This window comes from Carica papaya, chromosome 7, assembly GCF_054855325.1.
Source record: "Carica papaya isolate Zhongbai chromosome 7, ASM5485532v1, whole genome shotgun sequence".
In the NCBI taxonomy this organism is placed as follows: Eukaryota; Viridiplantae; Streptophyta; class Magnoliopsida; order Brassicales; family Caricaceae; genus Carica; species Carica papaya.
The window spans coordinates 7966456-7981780 of record NC_142315.1 but is presented as its reverse complement, the minus strand read 5'-3'; the positions used below and the strand labels follow the sequence as shown (position 1 = coordinate 7981780).

General features: G+C 37.6%; 4 protein-coding genes across 8 annotated transcripts; 2 read left to right on the top strand and 2 right to left on the bottom strand.

Annotated features, from left to right (window-relative positions):
• The first annotated feature begins 23 nt into the window (after positions 1 to 23).
• Positions 24 to 5116, top strand: LOC148252928 (uncharacterized). 2 transcript variants are annotated; one of them, XM_088208599.1, is made up of 3 exons: positions 50 to 283; positions 4350 to 4669; positions 4797 to 5084. In XM_088208599.1, exons 1-3 carry the CDS (start codon positions 88 to 90, stop codon positions 4842 to 4844), a joined length of 564 nt encoding a protein of 187 aa, XP_088064725.1. In that variant the 5' UTR covers positions 50 to 87; the 3' UTR covers positions 4845 to 5084. The 2 variants fall into 2 exon arrangements, with proteins under 2 accessions (XP_088064724.1, XP_088064725.1); XM_088208598.1 differs by having other exon boundaries at positions 24 to 283; positions 4350 to 5116.
• A 275-nt stretch (positions 5117 to 5391) lies between these two features.
• Positions 5392 to 7223, bottom strand: LOC110806628 (pentatricopeptide repeat-containing protein At2g20540-like). The gene has a single exon (XM_022031552.2). The coding sequence runs from the start codon at positions 7221 to 7223 to the stop codon at positions 5601 to 5603; it is 1623 nt and encodes a 540-aa protein (XP_021887244.2). The 3' UTR covers positions 5392 to 5600.
• A 2-nt stretch (positions 7224 to 7225) lies between these two features.
• LOC110806623 (Tetratricopeptide repeat (TPR)-like superfamily protein) lies at positions 7226 to 9278 on the top strand. The gene has a single exon (XM_022031548.2). The coding sequence runs from the start codon at positions 7226 to 7228 to the stop codon at positions 8915 to 8917; it is 1692 nt and encodes a 563-aa protein (XP_021887240.1). The 3' UTR covers positions 8918 to 9278.
• A 129-nt stretch (positions 9279 to 9407) lies between these two features.
• On the bottom strand, positions 9408 to 14981 carry AME3 (Protein kinase superfamily protein). Of its 4 annotated transcripts, XM_088208594.1 has the most exons (12): positions 14679 to 14981; positions 14416 to 14536; positions 12850 to 12876; positions 12608 to 12761; positions 12473 to 12521; positions 11848 to 11962; positions 11592 to 11683; positions 11353 to 11500; positions 10476 to 10540; positions 10293 to 10390; positions 9773 to 9878; positions 9408 to 9642 (listed from the first exon to the last, which is right to left on the bottom strand). In XM_088208594.1, exons 1-12 carry the CDS (start codon positions 14754 to 14756, stop codon positions 9505 to 9507), a joined length of 1191 nt encoding a protein of 396 aa, XP_088064720.1. In that variant the 5' UTR covers positions 14757 to 14981; the 3' UTR covers positions 9408 to 9504. The 4 variants fall into 4 exon arrangements, with proteins under 4 accessions (XP_088064720.1, XP_088064722.1, XP_088064721.1 ...); XM_088208596.1 differs by having other exon boundaries at positions 12838 to 12876; positions 14416 to 14979; XM_088208595.1 differs by lacking the exons at positions 11353 to 11500; positions 11592 to 11683.
• Positions 14982 to 15325: the final 344 nt, after the last annotated feature.

Here is a 15325-nt window from a genome sequence, read left to right as displayed (position 1 = left end):
CTTTCTGCCACGTTCCCTAACGAACAGTTATTTTAGATTTCCTCTCTTCTTTATTTGTTTTTTATTTTTTTGGGTTGGGAAGGAAATATGGCAACGAGCAGTAGAGAAAGCAGGAGGAGGAAGATTGTGGATAGAGGATCCGACCGCTTTGCTCTGATCACTGGTCGGATCAAGAATCTCCCTTCTTCTTCTTCTTCTCCGTCTGAATTCCAGCATGATAGCTTTACGGACTCGTCTCCGCCCTCCGTTTCCCACGATCAGTATCTCCCAGATCAGACCACGGGTACCTATGATTATCCGTATCTGTTTCTTTTTTGGTTTCTTAGTTTTATGGTGGTTTACCCTGGAGTCATGCAAGTACTTTTTGGTCTGCCTTTTGCCGGTTTTGTTCTTCGTTGGCTTGTATTTAATGTATAATATATGTGGGGAAACTAAACTCAATTAGGGTTCTTGTGGCTTTAGCTATTTCTCTATAGAATATCCCAAACTTTTTTTTGTATACTTTAGTGATTTCGGCAGAAAGAGAAGACAGCCAAACATGTATACCATGTACCTCGATTCCTGTGATAATTCGTTTAAATTTTTTTTTTGTTATAATATGGGATATTTCAGTTAACAATGATATTTGACTTTAGGTAATTGTGATATCTGAAAAAATGTAATCTCTGGTTTAGTTGTTGAAGTTTTATTGATAGGCATTATTGTTGGTTGGTGCCCTCTTATTGAAGGATAACCACGTTTACGTTCTTTGCAATCTGTATTATTTGTGTTGCAAATAGATCAGAGAAGTGTCTATGATTGTTCGACTGAGCAGTTGGAAATTGGTTGTTGTTAGCAGTCTTCTTACAATCTGCAAAGCATGAGTCTTAATAAATGGGTGCCTAGTGCTTGTTCTGTGCCTCAATTGTTACTCTTGGAATCCAGCAAGAATGATGAATATATATAATTTTTTTAATAGCAGAACAATTAAATAATCGGTTGGATTCTAATCATCAGCTTATTTGCGGTCCTCTAAGATTACTCCCAAAAGAAAAGGAACACCATGAAAGAAAAAAGAAAACAAGAGAAATAAGAGAACCCAACATGTCAACAAAACCTACCTCCTTTGCTTTCTCCAGTAAGTTATGCAGGGCTTCCATAACGATAATGAACAACAAATGAGAAAGTGAGTCTTCTTGTCTCCCCTGGATGACTTGAAAAAGGAGGATGATCCCCCCATTCACCATCACAGCAAAAGAGGGCGTAGTAGCACACGTGAGCATCCACTTCCTCCATTTCTGTCCAAATCCAAGTCTATCCAACATATAGTTAACAAAATCTCAGCAAACATGGGTAGGCTTTTTCCATATTGAGCTTACACAAAATCCTTTCCAGCTTGTTACTTGCCATCTTGTCCACCACTTCAGTAGTCACCATAACAACGTTCAATATCTGTCTCCCTTCCACAAAACATGTTGACTCTTTCCAATAACATGACCGAAAACATTGGCCATTCTCTTAGCTGAAACTTTCGAGATCAACTTATGAATGCACCCTATCAAGCTGATAGGCCTACTCCTTCACATTTTTTGCTCCAATTTTTGTAAGTGTCAAAGTGCAGTTCAGTGATTTCACAAAATCTCTGCCTTATGAAATTCATTAAATACATCAATTAGGTGTTCTTTAACAATAGGCCAACAATCTTGAATAAATCTCATATTAAATCTGTCAGGCCCTGGAACTTTCTCTTCATTGCACTCCTTGAGACCCTCTAATAACTTATCTTCTGAAAACTCCTTCTTAATATCAATCTTGATGGCTTCATCTAATTTCTGGAACTGAATCCCATCAAGCTTCGGTCTTCTCTTGAACTCTTCTTCATATAACTTCTGATAGTACGTTTTTACCTCTTCTCTTAGTCTTTCATTTCCATGTATGCTTCTCTCTTCTATGGTTAACTCGAGCAGTGAAGAAGCTTAATCATCTAAAGGATATGACATCATAGCATGCCTGCTCAAGATATGCCCTTGTTGATTTGTTGCATGGCCTCTTGAAATACGAACCATCTGAACGTCTCACGGCCTGGCAGGCACTAAATCATCCGATTTTTAGAAGTCCAAGTTGAATCTGTGGTTAACATTTGTGAATGGTTGGCTTATAAAATGAGATTTTGCTGTGTATTTGTACAATTACTGGTTTAATGATAAATGATACCAAATGAATCTTTGTATTTGATAACGTACAGATTCCATGTTTAAATGGTACATAACTTGTAAGAAAATACGAGACAAATGACAAATAGCTATACACAAACGTATGAGATGGATTACTAGGAAACATTTGTACCACTAGTCAAGATATACACTGTGTGAATCTTGTTGTCATTAGCTATTCACTTCAATTGGCAACTATAACAATTTAATGTAAAAAATGGCTTCCAACATGGAGACTTAAAGAAATCTACATGGATATTTCACTAGTCTTTGACAAAGAAGCAGAACCAAAACGGTGTGGCAAGGTGGGGTAATGACCTCTTGTATTCAAATTCAAAGGATTGGCACCTTAGCTGCTCTTAGGGTTGGGCGTTCGGGCAAAAGCCCAAAGATTGGTTGGCTTAAGTCTAAAGGCCCAAAGGTCGGTTATGTTGAACTGCCGATTAAGGAGAAAGACAAAGGGATTTCTGAATGGGGTGGCAGCCCAAGAGCCAAGGTGAAGGCTGAACAGAATATAAGACTTAGAATCAAAACAAAAGCCTGTCAGGATGGCTACACTGTCTCTTCATCTTCTATGGATGAGGTCTAGAAGGTTTGTTTCTTCATTGCCATTTATGGTGGAACTAAGCCCATGTGAGAAGTCTTAAGTTGCAGGTTATGAATTGTCAAGTGACATTGCTGGTGGACCAGGAGCTGATGGTGATTCCAGAGCTCAGCCATGCCTTTCTGTCTTCTGGATCTTCAGGGAAAAATGACATTTCTTACTAGTTTAAGTACAACATCTTGAAGCTCCACAAGCTGCTGTTAGTTGTAAGGGCTTTTGGTACAAGTTATTGAGGACTATTGGAGCATGTTGTAGAGGAAGGGAGAAATCGATGAGCTTGATAACAAGCCAAAAAGAAGAGGTTGGAATAGTGGAAATAGGAAGTTGTGAACTCTGGAATGTATAGGAAAGGGAGAGAAGAGTCCTTCGTTTATAGGGAGGAGGAGAGATGCTTTTTCTCTTGAGGTATGTTGTGTCAATGCTGGCATGGTACAAAAATGCCAAGTCCAAGCAATTAGATCCTACCATAAGGAATTTTGACTTCTCATCTTTTTCTAAAATGGAAGTTTTGTCTAAAGTGAGAATCCTTCTGCGGGCAGCGGATCGTAATAACAGGAACACTAATGACTTGCTTCAAAAACCTGTAGACCTCAGATAGCGCAGTCTCCGGATGTTTGTTTGACGTGCTTTTATAATTTAGAAGACAACAGACTTGCTTTTTCATTGTGGACAGGCCTGGAAGATCTAGACTATATTTTTTTCTTTACATGTTTCTTGGGTATGTTCTCCAGATTTGAGGTCTTCACCTCTTTAAGGTTTTGATAGAGTGAGGATCAGAAGATGCTTTATGGAGGGCCTATATTTGCTGGGTTGTGATCATTGTGCAGAAGAGAAATGTGAGAATTTTAAGAAAATTTCTCAGTTGTTTGATTGCATTTGAGAGATGACAGTGTTTTTGGCTCTAATTGGGCTAAAGTCAATGGTTTCTTTAGAGGCATTTCTATATCCACTTCACAAAGGGATCGGGTTGTTGTCATGTATAGATAGTATATTTACTTTGTTGTTACCTTTTCTTTTTGAAAATAGCTTATCCACCTTTAGTTTGTTTTTTTCTTCTCCATTCTAATGATGTTTCTTCTTTTGTATAGAAAAAGCAAGATTTGAAACAAACCAACAATTTTTTGTGGAATTTATTTGGAAATCCATGCTTAATTAGAGACGACAAAACTTCTATTTAAAATATAAAAGCTGGTCTCTTAAGGAATTGTGTAGAACTACACAATTAAATTCCAAAAAGGTTAATAGGATTTGGAAAGTATGCTGCGCTTTCTGTTAGTAAGTTCGATGAGGATGCCTTATTCTCCACACTTTTACTTATATCCTTTTCATCTAATAAAACTTCTTTTTCTAGTACAAAAGATTTGGAAAACATCTTTCCAATTTCATTTAAAATTTCTTAGAAGGTCAATTTTTATCTTTTTCCAATAGAATTTTATCGTCTCCTATTCAAACTAAGTATTAATTCCCAAGTTAATTCCATAAAATTTCTTGATTTCTTCCAAATATAGCATTAATATTTCCATGGCTTCCTTATGGGTCTTGTTGTCTTGCAGTTTCTTCGGATGCTGAGAATAAAACCTCTGCTCCCCTTTTACGGAGACTGAATCCCATTAGTGATGCTGGACACATTCTCCTTGAGGCGAGTATGGAACCGCAGGTGCAAAGTTTTGAGGTAAGCACTGAACCACAGAAAACTCCTGCTTCAGAAGCCAGAGGCATGATACAGTCATCTCCAGTGTCATCAGTATACCAACATTCATCCATACCTACTCCAGGCACAGTGGAGCAGTTTGAACCTCAGACATTTCAAGCTAAATTTTTCACCTCAAAACAAATTACTGCTGCTATTGCTGCTTCAGAACGTATCCGTCTTGTATGTTCTGTAGTAGTAGCCCTTTTAGTTGTTCTATCACATCTTTGGTTTCCTGTACTGGGCAGTAATATGAAGGACGTAATAAGCTTAAGGCCTTTTTTCTTACTCCTGACGACAAATGTGACAGTTGCACTGGCTCAACTCTTTTATTCTGGAGGCGCTTCTGAGAAGATGATCAGAGGAGAAAACAAGGGTCCGACTGATGGACATGACTTGGTCGAGCAAGTCGGTAATGCTCTGGAAGTAGCCTTTATGATGCAGAAGGTAATGGATGCAGTTTTCATGGACTTCAGTGTATATGCGCTGATCATCATATGTGGCCTTTCCTTTGAATGATAATGCGGCCTAGTGAATGACGCTTTATGATATCTCCACTATTGAACTTATGCTATGCCGATTTGGAACTCTTGTTTCTAGTCACTGAATAAACTTGATGATTTTTCCCTATTTAGCTTATGCACATGTTTTCATTTTTGTACTCTAGCTTATGAAACAAAGACATAAGTCTTGTCTTATTGGGGTGAGATTACAACTGCGTGGGATGATAACTACATTATCCTGGGAAATGAGGTCAAAAAGCCTCAGGAGCAGAGCAATTTCTTTATTACATTAATTAGATATGTGCATGATCATGCTTTAGCTCACTTGTTTTCTCAATATGATTATTGTTATTGTATGCTATTAGGTACCTTTAACAACTGGAATTTGCAATGTATACTAAATTAGTAAAGTATGAAGCCATTTATATCTGAGGCAATATGAACATAAGTTATGTTGATTAAGGAACTCCAGTTGGTACTGATACTTTCTCCCAGCATTACAATTGTCATTTGGTTTTCTAGGTATAAATAATTTCAATGAAAAGCTCTATCTAGTGGTATTTATTGGAAAACTACCCCAATCCTCCCATACTTCAAAAAAATCTGGAGATTCAGCACAAATATTTACTTGGACCCTCTGCGATGTCGTTAGCTCCCTTCGGATGCAAAGTCAGCAGCTTTAGCATATGAAAGATGTCCTCTGAAAATGGTTTAGAATCATCACATGATACAAACTCTTGAACAACATTGTTGACCTCAATCAAGCTGCATCCTGGGTTTCTCTTAGTGCTCTTACTCCTTATAAGCTTCCTCATTCTGGAAACACCCTCCCATATCCCAAGATGAGCATAGATATTGGAGAGTAAAACAAAGTTGCCAGTGTCATCTGGTTCCAGCTCTATAAGATGCTCCATTGCAATAATAGCAATCTCAAGATTCCAGTGACTCCTGCAACAACTTAACAATGAGCCCCATATCTTTGAGTCTGGTTTCATTGGCATCTTCTCAACTATGTCAAGAGCCCGGGTGAGTTGTCCTGCTCGTCCAACCATATCGACTAAGCAACCATAATGCTCGATTCCTATATGATGATCCTTTACCATCCTGTCAAAATACATCAATCCCTCTCGCCATAAACCAGCATGTGAACAAGCAATCAACAGGCCAAGAAATGTGATGCCGTTAGGCTCCACTCTTGCTCTCTGCATTTGCTGAAACGTTTCTATTGCTTGGTGAGCTTTCCCATGGTTGGCTAACCCTGCAATGATGGTACTCCAAGAAATCACATCTCTTTCATCCTCACCCATATGATCGAACAACTGGGTAGCTTGATCGATGCAACCACATTTTGCATACATTTCAATTAGAGCATTGCAAACACCAGTTTTCTTCACCAACCCATTTGTAGCAGAGTATTTATGAATCCAGTTTCCAAGCTCAAGAGCTCCTAAATGGGCGCAGGCAGGCAAAACGGCCATCACACTGATCTCGTCTGGCTCAATACCTACCATTTGCATTTGCCGAAATAATTCCAACGAATCTGCATAACACCCTATTTGCGTGTACCCTGTGATCATTGCTGTCCAAGACACAATAGTCTTATATGGCATCTTGTCAAACATGGACCTAGCCTTTCTCATCTGACCCAATCGAACATACCCAGAAATGAGACAATTCCAAGAAATTGCATCTCTCTCAGATAATTCTTCAAACACTTGATGTGCATCTAGTAAATTATCACACTTGGTGTACATATCTATAAGCGCATTCTCTATCACAACGTGGTTCTTGGGCCCAACTTTCCATACGTGGCCATGAATTTGCTTCCCTAGAGTTTGATGCGTAAGCCCAGCGCATGCTTTTATCACAAATGGGAATGTGAATCTATCAGGTAAAATGGAGTTTTTGGCTTCTGGGTATCTAAGCATTTGCCTGTAACTGCTGATTGCTAGGCTGTACCTATAGTTATGCGTATAACCTCTAATCAGAGCATTATACAAGAAAACGTTTGGTTCAATCACTTGCTTGAAAAGCAAAGTTGCGTACTCAATATCCCCATGCTTATCACACACATCAACCATTTTCGTCACCAAGAAACTGCTCTGCGATAACGAGTACTTGACAATATCCGCATGAATTTTCTTCAACTGTGATAATTTTTTACAGTTCTGCAATGCGGGTACAAACAGATCTTCAACTTCTCTGATTTTAGAGACATCAATTCTGGTTGCCATTAATGAGCCGATTCCCTTCGTTGGTTTTGAGCGAGCGGCATGGATTTGCAAACCTTTTAAGGTTCTGTTCAAAGAACGGATTACTTGATCAAGGGATTCAAGTTCATGGAGCTCTGGTGAAAATGGGATTTGGGTCTGAGTTGGTCCTAAACAATTTTCTCCTAGACATGTACGCTAAATGCTATAAAATGGACAAGGCCTGTGCTGTGTTTGATAAAATGCTTGAGAGAAACGTGGTTTCATGGACAGCTCTTATGTGCGGGCACATATTAAAAGGGGATGCCAAAGAATCATTATCATTATTCTTTCAAATGATATTGTCCGCTGTTATACCAAACGAGTTCACCTTCTCTACGAATCTAAGGGCATGCGGGCTTTTGGGCAGTCTTGAAAATGGAATGCGAATACATGGTATGTGTGTTAAGAGAGGATTTGAGAAGCTGCTTGTAGTGGGAAATTCTATTACTGACATGTACTCGAAATGTGGAAGAATTAATGAAGCGGAGATAATGTTCAAATCAATGCCAATCAAGAATCTTATAAGTTGGAATGCAATGATTGCAGGATACACACTTGCAGGATATGGTGCAAAAGCTATCAGTGCGTTCCAGAGGATGCAAGGAGATGGGATGATTCCTGACGAATTCACATTAACAAGCATGTTGAAAGCTTGTGCTGGTCTTGACACAATTCATGGAGGAAAGCAAGTTCATGGTTTCTTGATCACAAGTGGATTCCCATGTTTGGCTAAGGCAACAACTGCAGGCGCTCTTATAGATTTATATGTAAAATCTGAAAATTTGTTCGAAGCTCGGAAAGTATTCAATCACGTTGAGGAGAAGAATGTCATATCCTGGAGTTCGCTGATCTTAGGTTATGCCAAAGCCGAGAACTTGAATGAGGCTCTGGATTTATTCAGGCAGCTTCGCATCAGTTGCTCACGAATAGATGGTTTTGTGCTATCAAGCATTATTGGTGTGTTTGCTGATTATGCTCTTGTGGAGCAAGGTAGGCAAATGCATGCCTACACCGTTAAAATTCCATCTGGTCTAGAAACATCAGTATGTAATTCAATTGTGGACATGTATCTCAAGTGTGGAATGATAGATGAAGCAGAGAGATCTTTCAAGAAAATGACAATGAGAAATTTGGTTTCCTGGACGGTAATGATCACTGGCTATGCAAATTATGGTCTGGGAAAAGAAGCAATTCATCTCTTTGATGAAATGCAGTTAAGTGGAGTGGAACCTGATGAGGTGACTTATTTAGCGATACTCTCAGCTTGTAGCCATTGTGGACTCGTTAAAGAAGGTCAGGAATACTTGTCAAGGTTATACCATGATTGTAGGACCGAACCAAGAGTAGAGCATTATGCTTGCATAGTTGATCTGCTTGGGCGGGCAGGACGCTTAGAAGAAGCTAAGAATGTCATAGAGACAATGCCTTTGAAACCAAATATAGGAGTATGGCAAACATTGCTCAGTGCTTGTCGACTACATGGAGATATAGATTTAGGGCACTATGTGGGGAAAATTCTTACGGAATTGGACAGTGAAAATCTAGTCAACTATGTGACGATGTCAAATATATATGCCCAAGCCGGTTATTGGAAAGAACGGGAGAGAATAAGAAAAATGATGAAGGCAAAAGGATTGAAAAAAGATGCAGGGCGTAGTTGGAGAATAGAACAATAGAGTTAAATAAGTTGCCTCTTTTAAATCTACAAAGTAGCGAAAGAAATAGAGAGATAGATAATATAAAATAAAAATTAGGCTTGTGTGTGGACATTGCATGTTGCAGAAGAAGAGTTCAAAGAAGGGATTTTGAAAATTCATAGCAAGACGTTGGTTATTGTTCTGTAGTGGCCCCAGGAGGATTCAACTTGAGAGCTCATCAAGGGTTTGCACAAGACCCTGAGACTCGTGCCTTTTTAGCGAGATATTAACAAATTTCAGTAGTTCCTATTGAGATTATTGCTAATGTTATATGACACACCATTCCCCCTAAAATACACAAGGGATTTGAATGCAATGCACCCCAGGCAGAGGCCCGGGTGAAAAACTAATTGACAAGAGAGTTTGTGCCATTTGTCTCTTATTTTCTTACAAGTTATGTACCCTTTGAACACGGAATCTGTACGTTATCAAATTCAAAGATTCATTTGGTGCTACCCATGAAACTAAATAACAGAACAAAAATTCATCATTAAACCAGTAATTGTACCATTACACTGCAAAATCTCATTCTACGAGCCAGCCATCCATAAACATTAACCACAGATTCAACTTAGACTTATAAAAAATGGATGATTTAGTGCCTGCCGTGCCGTGAGACGTTCAGATGGTTCGTATTTCAAGAGGCCATGCAACAAATCGGCGAGGGCATATCTTGAGCTGCCTACATGCTGTGATACCATATCCTGGATAAGAGAGTATATCCCCGGTCATCATATGGAATTCAACAGAATCAGGCCAGAAGGAACTCAGAATATGGTTATTTTAACAACCCTCCTAAAAGCTCCCAAAGAAACAAAAGAATAGAGAAATAACCTTTAGATGGTTAAGCTTCTTCACTGCCCGAATACTCTCTCTTGAGACTGCTCCTTCAGGCCAGTTTAGCCTAGAACTTCTCTTGAAATACTTTTCAGCACCTCGACTGTAGGTAACCCAAAGTTGGCAAAATATTTTATTAGATCCATCACCGAATCTTGAAATTGTCTTTAATCTATTTTACAGAGAAACTGACTTTGTTGGCTGCTCCTAAAAGCATATTCTGAGTAAACATAGATATTTAGCTTGTCCACGAGAATCAACAGAGGTTATTGAACACCTTTTGACAAAAAATTTAATTCCAAATATAAAAATAAGAATGGAGGTTCTTCCCTTTTTTTTTTTTCTCTTTATGGCCTAGAAAATCCTTATAAGCACCTAATATGCAGGTACCCGAGTGCTTCCAATCTTAGTTTGAGGGGTATTTGAAGCAACCCAAAACAGTAAGTAAACAAAAAGGTTATTCTTAAAAACTTCTGAATCCAACTGTTTTTATGTAAATGTTCCAAGTGCAACTTACTTGGCTCTTCGAATCATATGCTCTGGTAGAGGACCCAATACCCTCTCCATCATTGCCAAATGTTCCAAGTTCTCATGTGTCTGAAACAATGCTTCACCCTAACATAACATTTTCACAGCTTGAAATTATCTGATATGTTGATCCAATATGCAACATGGCTACGTTAAAGAAATAAAGACTAACCGAGCACAATTCCACTAGTATACAACCGATGCTCCATAAGTCACATGGATAACTCCAACCCAGACCTGCAACAAACATGTCAATGCAAGTGAAAAAATTAATATGGACAGGGAAAAGTGCACACAGCACATCAGAGACCAGTAACTAAACCTCAGAAGGATTTACAACAAATCGGTTACCAAAACACATAAAAGAATGAGGTTGGTTCAGCTAAAAAGGCATACCTTAATAAAAAGTTAAACTGGTTTCAAAAGTCCAATGACAGAAAGCACAACTAGTTTAAGTCAGCCACATAGTGATAAATGCCATTACTTTCGAAATGTGATAGCATTAGCATAAAGACCATGATATCGTTATGGAGGGAGAGAGAAAGGAAGCAGAAAAAGGGATGCAAGAGTAGCTTCTGGATTTGCTTTGCTAACTGCACTAAGTTGTTGGAGAAAAATAAAGGTGTCCATCTGCTGGAAGAAAATCAGAGATTTTCTTGTTTTAATAATTCAATAGAAGCATGAGGTACAACATGCCGATGGAGGTTGCTAAGAAGCCAAATGATGAATAGAAATTCTAATAACAGCTCAGGAATTCAATAATCTCATTCTTATGACAAAGGACCATGCTAACAAACAAGTCTAAGGAAAGTTCAGAATATTGAAAATATAGCCACATTTAACCTCCATGAAGCATTTTCAAAACTTTATGAGAAGGTAATAACCTATGTTCCCTAATCTACTGGTGGGAATTCAATACCCATTCTCTCTAAAACTTATAAATCCACTAGACCAGGAGACTAGCAGCTGTTATGGGTGCTAAGTATACAGCATACTTATAAAGCAAATGAGGAAAACAAATTCTAATGTGCCAGCACACAACTAGTTACCTAGAATGACCTCAGGGGCTCTGTAATGCCTTGTTGAAACAATGGAGCTATGGTTGTGATTATCAAATGCAGTACTACCAAAATCAATCAGCTTAATGGCGCTGGACTTTGGCAAGCACCTGAAATGTGTTTCATCTGATGAACTCCTCTGTATCATTCCAAGAATTTGTTTATCACAACTGAGTTCATACCCAAATTGAAGATGGCATTTAATTTTTCCAATTATATAGGCTAAATACCTTGCAGCCTGGAAGCTTTATGTATTCAGAGGACACAAGAAGTATATTTTCTGGCTTCAGATCAGTGTGAATTAACCGTAACTCATGCATATCTGCTCGATATGAAAAATGCATATAAAATTGTCAAAAAGGGGAGAAGAAAACATGATAAGAAACATGATGCCACCCTGAACAAACAAAGTACACCAAAACAGAGCCTAGTGATGGATTAGGAACCATAAGATGATAATCAGGAGGCAAGAACAATTTCACACACATGCTACAGATTCCAAAAGCTGACGTCCAAATTCCCGAACAAGATCCACAGGAAATGGGCAGTATTTATTTCTCTTTAGAAAATCAAATAAACTTGGTCCAAGCTTCTCAAATACCTGGTAACACCATTAAAATTCATCCAAAGGAAGGTTTATGTTTAGTTCCCAGTTTCATGAATGAAGTCTACACAGATTAACTGTAAGAAATGCCAAAAGAAAATTTAACATCTAGTTCTCTGCTATAATGTAGGGGAATCAATCGCTAAATCTCAAGAAAAGAAACATCAAACAAGCAAGGGTCCACGCATACACTGCCCACGTCCCAGAAAGCTTCAAGAATTGAAGTACCAACCACCAAGGACAAAGGCAAAAAAAAGACACAGAGATGGAGAATTCCAAAAAGAGTACACTTATCCATAAGATCCCCACACAAAATTTCTAAATCAGTGATTGTCAGATAATGTGTAAGTAATGTCCATCTTTCTATTAAATAAGATTTATTGAATTCATAACTCATTAGATACTTGTTATGAACGTCAACTAAATAACATCACAAATTCTTGACAAAGAAGCAATAAAAAGTAACCAAAAAAAGAACCTTTATCATAAGTTTATGGGAATACTTACAATACATATGTGATTGCGGTAGTCGAACCAGTTTCTGATCTGTACACAACTGCACAAAGGAACCAACATGTCACTTTAAGCACATATAGAATGACACCAGCGTTCTTCCTATTCCAGAAAATTAAAGGAAGGTACCGTGAGCTGCCTCTTTCATTCTTAGCCAGATGTTGAAGCACATCAACTTCAATCATTGCTGCATCGCGGTACTTCCGTATGCTACGAACTACCTTGATTGCCACATACTCTTTTGTTTGACGATCCCAACATTCTAAAACTCGGCCAAAAGTGCCTACAACAGCAGCAATTTTTTGCTGAATTGTACATGCAGAACCACAAAATTAAAATATCTTGAAGACACCAGGCACCTGACAGCTAACCTTCACCCATCTTGCCAAGTATTTTATCTGTTACATTACAATTATAAACAAGTTTAGATCAGACAATCAACATAAAAAATAAAAAACACATAAGAACCTGCATTGCAGATTATTCGGCTTCCTGGAAAAGTGCAACTTAAGCAATTCGGAATAATTTTTTTTTTTTTGAAATAAAGATACAGTGTGTACACAAATTACAGACACCAAGGAGATGTCAACCTATGTACAAAATTATTTACAATTCCAGCACGATATCTATAAGGTTCCCAAAATCCTCCATAGGTTGCAAAGAATGACATGTTATCAATTTTATAACCAAAGAGGACAATAGGAATAATATGATAGCCCCATTTAGAAAAATCTGGAAAGTTGCAGCCTCCCCTAGAATGGCTTTTTTTGCTTGGGAAGCCTCAAGAGGAAGTATTCTGACTATTGACATGTTAAAGAGGCGGGGCAATATCCTTGTTAATCGATGTTTCTTATGTAAGGCTGATGATGAGACATGTGACCATATCTTATTATTTTGCCTGTTTACTCAAAGCTTATGGATGTCGGTGTTCGAGTTGATCAGAATGAGATGGGTTATGGCGGGTAATATAAGTAAGGAATTATGGACTTGGGCAGGTATTTGTAAGAAGAAAAAGCATTTATTTTTTATTCCGCTTACCATTTTTTGGGTTGTGTGGAAGGAAAAGAATGCTATAGCTTTTGGGGGAATAGAAATGGACTTTGTAAACATCAACGATAGATGGTCTCATACTTTTGGATCCACTTTATTGGTACTATGTAACTGAGTGGTACTCCCTTAGTACCTTTTGTGAATAATAACACTTTCATCTTTTATTTCAAAAAAAAAAAATGACATGTTATCAATAAACACAAGGGCTAGAACCATCTACCTCTAACTCTATCAAAATTGGCTTCCACCTCCTCAAAAGCTCTCCTATTTATTTCTTTCTCCACAACCCAAAAAATAGCAAGGTGAATGAGATCCACTTGTTTCCTCCCACCACTAACACCCTTACACGCCCAAATATCATCCCTTACTTTATCTGCCATAACCCTACTAATTCCCCATAACCATACACCATGGTCCATAACTTAAACATCAATGGACACCACAGCAAGATATGATCAAGCAATTCAAAATAATATATTCCAATTAGAAGTCAAATTGGGAGGTAATCCAGCCTGAACAGTAAAAAATGGTTCTGACATGAGAAACAACACTCCAGGTATTACAAAAGATTATGGATATCATCAATGATACATAATTAGAAAGCATGTTCAAAGATGTTCAAGATGATAAATTAAAAATGCAGCTACTTACCATTCAAAAAGAAAAAACAAAGAAACAAAAAAGAAGAGAAGCTACTGATATAATTTAAACAAATAAACTACCCGGATATCCCGTTAAGAGGAACTTTGTCATAGTGCTGGAGTTCTTGAAAAGATATGCTTTTCCACTTCCGATTTTAAATTCAATCACAATAATCAAACAAATAGCTAAAAGCGAATATAATCAACCCCGCAAAAGAAAATGTGAAACTAGAAAGAAAAACTCACATCTAGAAGTGAGATTCTCTCCAAGATTAAACACATAATGCCCCTCGCGGTCATCATCCCTTTTAGGCGGTGATGCGTGCCTTGCTGCGACTTCATGCCCCGTCACCAGAGCCCTTTGCGTCTAGAAGAAAACATTCAACCGAACAAAACCACGTTCACTCCATGTCAGATTATCAACCTCAAAGATTTTCTCGTTTCAAATCGATGTCGTAAATCTTGTAAACCCTAACCCTAATTTTCCGAAAACCAGAAAGATGACCAACCTCTGGTTCTAATGGTGCTACGTCCCATGTGAGTCGAGGTCGTTTCCTGACTCGCTCCTTTTCCATCTCCATCGTCATAGACGATAATATCCCCGGAATAATATCTGCAACAAAACTCCTAACAAAAATCCCGAAGAAAAATTAGAGCTTTCTGAGATGTTAAACGGAGCTTCGAATGAGAAGTCAATGGTGTGAGACAGAGATGAAATGAAGAGAGGGATTTAGGGTTCAGTTGTCTAAGGCCTTCGCACGAAATTCTTGATTCTGTTGTAATGTGCCACGCTTGTTCAGGTGACAACATTTAAAATAAGAAAGTCTCTCTTTTATTTTTGGTAAATAAGAAATTAAAAAGTAAAAAATTAATGGTTATGGAATAGAGTATTTAAGAAGTGAATAATGTAATGTATAAATAACTTATGTTAATATTTTAAAATAAAATAAAATAAACAATATAATAATAATTTATTTTAAATTTTTATAATGTATTATGAATGATTTAAGTAAATTTATTTTAAATTTAAATAATAGTTATAAAAAATTAATATTTGTATTGGATAAAATAATTAAATTTAAAGGCTAAAATTTATTTATTTTTTTCCAATTGATAATAATAATTAAGAAAATTGAATTATTGAATAAAGTATTAT

What these genes read in the sequence shown, in the direction of transcription:
- LOC148252928 (XM_088208598.1), top strand. Translation starts at nt 88, where the DNA reads ATGGCAACGAGCAGTAGAGAAAGCAGGAGGAGGAAGATTGTGGATAGA. An exon ending in TCTCCCAGATCAGACCACGG is followed by an intron (nt 284 to 4,349) that starts GTACCTATGATT and finishes GTTGTCTTGCAG; the next exon opens with TTTCTTCGGATGCTGAGAAT.
- LOC110806628 (XM_022031552.2), bottom strand. Translation starts at nt 7,223, where the DNA reads ATGGCAACCAGAATTGATGTCTCTAAAATCAGAGAAGTTGAAGATCTG.
- LOC110806623 (XM_022031548.2), top strand. Translation starts at nt 7,226, where the DNA reads ATGAGCCGATTCCCTTCGTTGGTTTTGAGCGAGCGGCATGGATTTGCA.
- AME3 (XM_088208594.1), bottom strand. Translation starts at nt 14,756, where the DNA reads ATGACGATGGAGATGGAAAAGGAGCGAGTCAGGAAACGACCTCGACTC. An exon ending in AGCCCCTGAGGTCATTCTAG is followed by an intron (nt 10,541 to 11,352) that starts GTAACTAGTTGT and finishes TGTTTGTTGCAG; the next exon opens with GTCTGGGTTGGAGTTATCCA. An exon ending in CATATGATTCGAAGAGCCAA is followed by an intron (nt 9,879 to 10,292) that starts GTAAGTTGCACT and finishes GGTTACCTACAG; the next exon opens with TCGAGGTGCTGAAAAGTATT.